This window comes from Toxorhynchites rutilus, chromosome 3 (assembly GCF_029784135.1).
Source record: "Toxorhynchites rutilus septentrionalis strain SRP chromosome 3, ASM2978413v1, whole genome shotgun sequence".
In the NCBI taxonomy this organism is placed as follows: Eukaryota; Metazoa; Arthropoda; class Insecta; order Diptera; family Culicidae; genus Toxorhynchites; species Toxorhynchites rutilus.
This window is the reverse complement of record NC_073746.1, coordinates 21,648,710-21,658,094: the sequence shown is the minus strand read 5'-3', so window position 1 is coordinate 21,658,094 and position 9,385 is coordinate 21,648,710. Positions and strand designations below refer to the sequence as shown.

General features: G+C 38.3%; 1 protein-coding gene across 1 annotated transcript in view; it reads left to right on the top strand.

Annotated features, from left to right (window-relative positions):
• Positions 1 to 467: 467 nt before the first annotated feature.
• The window catches only part of LOC129776251 (ATP-binding cassette sub-family C member 10), a 31,647-nt gene continuing 22,729 nt past the window's right edge, over positions 468 to 9,385 (top strand). Inside the window, exons 1-2 of the mRNA XM_055781792.1 lie at positions 468 to 688; positions 746 to 2,507. Coding sequence (XP_055637767.1) covers positions 747 to 2,507 — 1,761 coding nt within the window. The 5' untranslated portion in view covers positions 468 to 688; position 746. The remainder of the gene's footprint in view (positions 689 to 745; positions 2,508 to 9,385) is intronic.

The window sequence follows — 9,385 nt, the reverse complement described above, 5'->3', positions numbered from 1 at the left end:
GTTATTGATACTATAGATAATTGCGATGAAATCGATATCATATCAAATTGGCTGATATCATTGATTATGTAGGGGTCGATACGAGAAGGATTTGCAGTATTTCTAGCGCAAAACACCCTATTCATCGTTTACTTAATCGTTAGTTACATTAAAGTTACAATACTTATAACAAGCCATTCCTCGTAATGTACATAGCATATTGTAAAATGATGATTTTCTAACCTTTTCATCGTGGAAAGAATACATGAAACCGGGAAATTTGAAGATAAATTCTGATTTTTCTAGAAAATTTGAACGAATTTCATACCAAACAAAGCAAAACATCCTCATTTTACTCGCTGCGCCATCTGGTTGTAAATCCTACGTAAATTCGTCAATAGTGTTCGAAACATATTTTCCCCAAAAGCTTGTAATTCGTATTTATTGTGCATCACTCTGTTTGACAATTGCTACAGTCAGCCTTTTTTTAGTATGCTTTTTTGTTTTGGAAACTCCAACACGGCTAACATAATTTGGATATATGCTAACAAACTACTCTTTTTGCACTGTTGCGAAATAATCCCATAACGCGCTCCCGTGATAACAAGAAGCTGATAAGAGAAGTTCAGCGAAAAAAGACAGAAAAATCACAAGACGAAAACATGAATCGACTGATTTGAAAGGTGTATGGTGTCGGATTTTTTGCAAAGTGTGTAAAGCGAACGAAAATAATTCCATTGGAGATTGATTATGCGGTTGCTTTCAGAATGTCTTCCTGGAAGTTTTCGTGGACCGATGTGTGCCCTTCGGGATTGCGCCCGTGGGAAAGTGATTACAACGATTTAGCGCCTTGTTTCCAACAGATATGCCTGCAGCTTCCGATGCTGGTGCTGTTTGCAGTGTTCTCATCTTACTACCATGGAACCCACTTTCGATCGGTGCTTCGTAACGGAACACAGTTGAGAGCTCTGAGGGCACGAATCGTTGCCTCGATCGGACTGGGATTGATACCGGTGGTGAAGCTGTTCTACACAATACGTATTCATGGAAAGATTTATCCGATCGATGTGTTGCTCTCTTCCGTTCAATGTGTGGCCTGGTCGGTTCACATTGGCCTGCTGGTAAGCTCGATAAAACGAGGTTCGTTGAGCCATCGAGGGCCGCTAGCGATTATCGTCGTGTGGACCGCACTGCTCGCGCTAACGAGCATATGGGTACACACCACCATTCATTCGCAGTATGGATTGTGGTATTTGGGCGATTTGCTGGTTTTTCTCTGTTATGGATTCACGTTGATCGCCCCCGGCGAGGCTCATTACATTAGAGTACAGAGAACGGCCGATCAGGAGAGGCAAGCACTTTTATCGCATACTTACACACGGTTCCTGGAAGATATTGACGAACCTGTGCTGGGACCGATTCAAGATGAGGCGAATTTCCTGTCGAAACTAATTTTCTACTGGGTGAGACCAATGATCGCTAAAGGAGTTGCAGGAAAGCTGCGGAAAAACGATGATCTCTTTGATTTACCAGAATGCCTTAATATGAGACGTATTATTGATAAGCTCCAGAAGCAACTGAATGCAACCCGGTCTCTGTACAAAGCACTACACAGAAGCTTTGGCTGGGAGTTCTATTTGATTGGTGTGCTAAGATTGATCGCGGATCTTGCGGGTTTCGCCGGGCCTTTGCTACTCGGAGGATTGTTACGAAGCGAAAATGCTGCCAATGATACGAGCCAACCGAGTGAGAACGAATATTATCGGCCCTACTATTATGCTCTGGGATTGCTTTTGTCCACGCTGATTAGTTGCTTTGCCGGGGTACACTTCAACTGGCAGATGACCATGGTTAGCACCAAAATGCGAATGTCTATCGTAACGGCAATCTATCGCAAATCGCTGGAGGCCAGGGGGCTTCAAAATTCGCGTCCCGATATTCTTAACCTTATGTCAACGGATACGGATCGGATAGTGAATTCCTGCATGAGCTTCCATTCGTTTTGGAGTATACCGTTTCAACTGTTTACTACACTTTATTTCCTGTACACTCAACTTGGATTGGCATTCCTGGCAGGGGTAGTTTTTGCCGTTATCTTGATACCGATTAACCGCCAAATTGCCATGAAAATTGGTCAGCTTTCCCAGGGTTTGATGACGGCGAAGGATGGCCGCGTATCGGTAACTACCGAAACCATAGCGGGAGCGAAACATATCAAACTAAACGCCTGGGAGGACGTTTTCGTCGACAAGATAGAGAAGGTTCGCCGTGAAGAGGTTAGCTTTTTGTCCAAACGGAAGTATTTGGACGCGTTGTGTGTATACTTTTGGGCCACGACACCGGTACTGATGTGCGTGTTAACTTTTGGCACCTCTGTGTTGTTGGGGAATACACTGACGGCCGCTACGACTTACACCAGTGTGGCATTGCTCAATATGCTGATTGGACCTCTGAATGCCTTCCCGTGGGTGCTGAATGGACTGGTCGAGGCGTGTGTTTCACTCAAACGAGTCCAGCAGCTGATCGATGTGAGTAGAGTTTGGTGGAAAGCCGACAGGTATTCTACCAATCAACACGAAATCATTTTAATTTCATATTTTTGATTTAGCTGAAACTTTGCCAACTTGTTCAGCACCAGGTACGATGCCATTTTACGGTATTAGTTTTTTTAAATACGACCACGACTAATTCTTAAAAAAGGGGTTATGCAAAAAAAGTGTCATTTCAGCAAATAATTTAAGGATGAAACGGATAGTAGTTTGGCCGGATACCGGATACAAGATATCCGACAAGCTTCAAGGCCGAATATTCGGCTCTTTATTTGCGAATACGAAACTGAGAGAAACTGCATGCGTGCATGAAGCTAATAAAAGATTACATTTTAGGCAGTAACTAATAGCGAATTCGTTTTTAAAACTGAGTCAGTGCCAAACTGACTCTGTAATAAAAAAACATTTTCAGTTTCACGAATGCGGTGGATTGTTGGTGTGCGTTATATAGTCTGATTTGTTTATATTTACGACGGCAAATGTACAGTGTCGACGTCTGGTGGTGATATTAGTGCTTGGGAGGTAAATTGTTCTCCATCAGATCAGAAGGGCCAAGTGCAGTGTAAACATATAAAAGTTTGAATGAAAAACAGGAAGTAGGTTATATCTATGGTATAACCGCAAGGGTGACGTAGGACTATCGTTGATTTAGAGATCATTTGTATGAAGTTGAATCTGAATTCATTCTGAATGAATGAATATTTGGAGAACGAGAGCGTTACGTTGGAGGCACAAGGTTCTATGCATCCAATATTGGATACGGAAATATCCTACTGATGGGGAAGAATAATCTTCAGAAGCTATCCTGTTGATTGCGATTGATTGAAAAACCACAAAACCAAATGTATTTGGTCACAGTGTTACATGGATAGAAAACATTCAATTAAACTCTTTCACATGAATATATTTTGAAAATTCCCAAAGGAACTGGCAGATTATTTTCAGTAACGATTAGATATTTCCACATTTTCCTCGATACTGGAAGCCCACCAGTGGTTAATGCCAACTCGATAACCACCTGTTCATAGCACTTGATTGAAACATATTTGGTCACAGTGTAACATGGATAGAAAACATTCAATTAAACTCTTTCACATGAATATATTTTGAAAATTCCCAGAGGAACTGGCAGATTATTTTCAGTAACGATTAGTTATTTCCACATTGTCCTCGATACTGGAAGCCCACCAGTGGTTAATGCCAACTCGATAACCACCTGTTAATAGCACTTGATTGAAACATATTTGGTCACAGTGTAACATGGATAGAAAACATTCAATTAAACTCTTTCACGTGAATATATTTAGAAAATTCCCAAAGGAACTGGCAGATTATTTTCCAGCAATGATTAGATCTTTCCGGAACTTTCTCGATGCTGAATGGCATCCTAACGGAAAGAGTTCTGCGCGTGTATGTGTCGATCCTTCGCCGTCCACCTCCTCCAGCACGTTAGGCAACGATGTTGTCTTGTCGATGTCCTCACGAAAAATGAATGTGTCTCACCACCAGAATATCGCTTAAGTATGCTTTTTGTGTGTGATTGAATCGAGAGAAGGTGTGGTTTACGATGGCAATTTGGAAGGCAAACTAGAGGGGAATGAACTCTCTGAGCTCGGAACTTTCGGCGACTGAGCAATAATCGATTGCGGGCGCATACAATATTGGATACGGAAATATCCTACTGATGGGGAAGAATAATCTTCTGAAGCTATCCTGTTAATTGCGATTGATTGAAAAACCACAAAACCAAATGTATTTGGTCACAGTGTTACATGGATAGAAAACATTCAATTAAACTCTTTCACATGAATATATTTTGAAAATTCCCAAAGGAACTGGCAGATTATTTTCAGTAACGATTAGATATTTCCACATTTTCCTCGATACTGGAAGCCCACCAGTGGTTAATGCCAACTCGATAACCACCTGTTAATAGCCGCGCGTGTATGTGTGTGTAGCGATGTCTTCCCAGGGAACCGTTTGTGGCATCACTCTCCTCCTGATAGATTCCCTTCTGGCCTAGGGTGCACAAACAGGCTCTTGGTGACACCGTTCATCCGCGCTTTCATGATAAATAAAGAGCTTCACCGCAACAGCGACAACATGCTCCAATCGCTGTTCAATTAGAACTGAGTGGATTTCCGAGCGCCGCTCGCTTATATACCGATTGGTGATTTCAATAGCCTGTTTTGAAAGCAATTTTAAGACTATTGAAACAAGTTTTTGGATCAAAAAGTAACAAGTATATAACGCGTAGACATTTTATCTTTCGAATGAAGTGTTTATCATACCATTTCGTTCAGTTGTTTAGGAGCTATTAACGCTCAAAATCTCGGTCTCCGGCGTAACGCTTTCGTTTTCGAAACTTTGATTTTACACCCCGGTATAGAAATGAAAGACGTAGTCCTACGTCAAAATTGTACTTCATATTGTTCGATTACCTAACACATGTAGTTCTGACACTCACTTAACCATTTGTCGATGCATTTCCTGTTTGTTCCACAAATAATTACTATTATAATATAAAATCATCATTAGACACAGTTTTCGTTCAATATGTTTCTGCGATATCGGAAAAATCCTCTTATTTAATCACATAAAATAAATATTCGATACGTTAAAGTAAATTTTCATTCATAATTTAGATTTTGAAATTTATTCCACCTGAATATCCATCATTATTTACACCTCCCAATGAAAGCACACGTAGCTTAATGCCGTCTACTCGAATATACTCTTCAAAATCAGAATCCGAATTGGATTACGCTTCCAATAATACAAAAGCAAAAGCAGCAGGTTTTCCATTTTCATAGTCTTTATTTTTAGATTTTCCAAAATAATATTCGGAACATGACAGTTCAGTATAGTTGTATTGGTGAACCCGAGTGCCAACCCGTGAAACATCTCAGTGCGAAAGTTTTCAGTTTCAGTTTTCGGGGCGAACTAGTGCGACACTGAGTGCGAAACTGAGTGAATAAAAAAACGTTTTGACAGCAGTTAGTGCGGCACTGGGGTTGAAACTGAACAAAAACGAATTCGCTATAACATATCTTTACATAAAAATAATGAACTATGATTAACCCATTAGTGTTCAGCGTATGAAATTTAATACGCAAAAATGCCTGTTTTTGAAAAACTGTTTTTGATAAAACTAAAGTGTTAAGCGCATTTTAAAGGATACCACATGACAATTTAAGAGTGTTTTTTGTGTCAGTGTCATTTTATCTGTCATTTTTGTACAGCTTGCAAAGTTCGAGTTTCCCGCAAAAGTCGCAAAGTAAACATAACCTACACCTGGGCAGTAATGGGTTAATAAAGTATTGTAGCATTTAAAAGAAACTCTGGGTCTGACTGACTGTTAATTGTTTTCTCTGTTTATTTCCATGTCTCTGCTTAAATACTAGTTTACACTTATTTTCTTAACTCTACACAAAACGTAACATAATTTACTGGGCGGAGTATCGCACAGGGAAATGGTACAAGTAGAAAGTGAAAGAGATAGAACGAGGACGGAGAAATGTTCTTGTGCTTGCAATTGGGTTTCCGCCTTGCACGCACAAGCATGTCTCAAGTGGGTCATTGAAATAAAACACTGACGCTTGCGTCGTGCGACGAATTGTACACACGGTTCAAGTATCATGTTTACTTCTTTGGTGGGAATGTTGTTTCTGCGGTCATAAATTGTTTGGTGGGTGATAAACAATTTATGACCTGTGGTTAAAGAGGGTTTGGGATCTCGGATAATTGAATTTCACCAAGTGTGAAATGAGATGAAACATTCGTAATTAAAGTGTTGGAGGAGATCTGTGGGAAAGTTCAATTTTGGAAGGCGTAGTGCCACACCATCCCCCTTAGGGAGAATGATGTAATACAATGGAATCATTCTTGCTCAAAATTTTGGGATAGGATTTTTGTGGATGCTCCTGTTTTTTATAATGATTTGTATATATATATATATATATATATATATATATATATATATATATATATATATATATATATATATATATATATATATATATATATATATATATATATATAATAATATAGAATAATATGTATGGAGAACAGTTGTTTTTTTTTTTTTTTTTTTTTACAATATTTGGTTTTATTTATTTCGCTTAGTGATAAGTTATTTTATGTATAATATGAATGTGCGCGTATATACACGTTGCTTTACTGTTCCCTTCCCCCTAACCGGGAGTGGGGTTATATTTTATAATACGGTTTTTATGTACAATTTGTTTTAATTGTGTTTTATCGTCTATAATTGTAACATTTGGGTTTTCAATTGATATAACTTTGTATGGGCCTAGGTAAATTTTATCTAGTTTTCGTCTATTTTCATTGGATAACATTACCAATTCTCCGATTTTTAGAGGAATTGGTTTTGCTTCTTTAGTTTGTTCTTCGACTCGTTTTTGTTCGATTTTGTCTATCATGTCCTTGGTTATCTTTGCTGTTAATTTCAGTTTATATTTTAACTCCTTATGGTAGTCGTCTAGATTATACAATGGTTCTATATGAGGTTCTTTTGGTATGTTGAAGGGTATTGTTGCATTTTTGCCAAAAATTAATTCGAAAGGTGTGTAGTGGAAGTCTGTATGAGGAGTCGTGTTGTAGCAGAATGCATAGTAGGGCAGCCAGTTGTCCCAATCACTCTGTGATGAGTTTACGAACTGCCTTACGTATTCATTCAGACAACGATGATTCCTTTCTAGACCTCCAATAGATTGGGGGTGATATGGTGTTGAAAAGTTTTGCTTGAACTGTAGCAGCTTAGTTATGTTTTCGAATAATTCGTTCTTGTATTCGGTTCCTTGATCCGTCTGTACGATTGAAGGTGTGCCGAAAACAAGAATGCAATGTTCGATAAATGCTTTTGCTACTGTAGATGCTTGCTTGTCGGGTATTGCTTTAATGATTATGTACTTTGATAGATTACATTGTATTGTTACGACATTATTTGTTTAAATCCTGTTGTGTTTGTGATTGCGCAATTTATCTCACTCTCACCAGTGATTTCGTTATCTTCTAATGTGCGTCCACATTGAAGTTTAGGTAGATGTTCCCATTCAGTTGTATTGCTTGTCTCGTACACTTTGAGTTGATCAGGCTCATTGTTTCCGAGTATATCGTTTATGTTCTGATTTTCATTTCTTTTTTCATTTCCAGATTTTCTCGTCATTGCTCTAGTCTGGACAGCTAATACGTTTAATGTTGTCAAGGTTCCTGAGTCGATTTGTATTCGTGATAGGGCATCCGCGGTTACGTTTAATTTTCCTTGGACATATTGTACGTCGAAGTTGAATTCTTCTGAAATTGAAATTGGTTATTGCCCAATGGATGGCAGTTAGTTCTTGTTCGATAGTTGATTTATTTGCTTCACCTTTGGTGAATGCCTTACTTGCATATGCAACTGGTAATTCCGTACCGTCGTGATTTTAGGCTAATATTGCTCCGCACGCTACCTTTGATGCGTCGGTTATTAATGTGAGTTCCTTTGTGAAATCAGGGAATTGAAGGATTGTCGGTGATAACAGGTCTGATTTCAGCGTTTCGAATGCCTTTTGACATTCTGGTTTCCATTCAAAATTAACGTTTTTTCTGAGTAACTTGTTCAATGGGTGAGCGATCTCTGCAAAATTTTTTATGAACCTCCTGTAGTAGTTACAAAAGGCAACAAATCTGGGTACCTCATCTGATGATGTGGGTACTGGGTAGTTGAGAACTACTGCAAATTTCGATTTATCTGGTTGAATTCCAGATGCAGAAATGTTGTGTCCTAAATAGGTAACGTCAGGTCTGAAAAATGAACATTTTTTTGGGTTCAATTTTAAATTGAATTTGTGTAATTGTTTAAAAACTTTTTCTAAATTGTTTATGTGATGATTAGTGGAACATCCTACGACGATAATGTCGTCGATGTAAAGGAAAGCACACTCTGCTGGTAAACCGCTGAGTGCTATCGTCATCATTCTCTGAAAACTATTTGGTGATATGTTTAGCCCGAAAGGTAGTCTGTTAAATTCATAATGTCCGTTGGATGTTGAGAAAGCTGTGAATTGTTTCGAATTTTCGTTAAGTTCTATTTGGTGAAAACCTGACATAAGGTCTAGGGTTGTGAAGAATTTTGCTCTTCCCAGTTGGTCAAGAATTTCGTCTATCCTGGGTAGTGGAAATTTGTCTGGTGTGATTTTTTTATTAAGTTGTCGGAAGTCTATCACTAGTCTCCACTTTTTGTCTTCTGAATTTGATTTTTCTAGTACTAAAAGTATGGGTGAATTGTACGGGGAAGTTGAATGCTGAATAATTTCATTTTCGAGCATGGTTGTTATTTGGTTATTAATTTCAGAAATTTGTGCCTCTGGTGTGCGATAGTTTTTTATGTACACGGGATTTGGATCATTAAGTGAAATGTTTTGTTTGTAAAAATTATTGGTGTTGAGAAAGTCTCCTTCAAGAGCGAATATTTCGTTATAACTTTTGCAAAGGTTTAATAATTTGGCTTTAACATCTGGGGGAGTGTTTTCTAGATTTAATTCTTCGATTAGTTTGTTTATGCGTTCAGGGTTTTTGTTTGTGTTATTACTGGTGTGTTTAATTGTGAAGTTTTCGAGTGGTAAGGTTGAAGGTAGAAAGTTTTTAGGAATTGTTGATTCGTTTGTATTAGTATTGATAATTTTGATGAATTGTTTGTTAGGGTTAACAATGGTATTGGCACAAAATACCAGGTTTAATTTCTTGAGAAATTATAACTGCGTCCTTTTCAAGGTTCGGTATTTTGATTTCCTTAACGATTTTACATCTAGGTGGAATGATGAAATGAGCATCCCAAGTGTCTTGAACTGGTATTT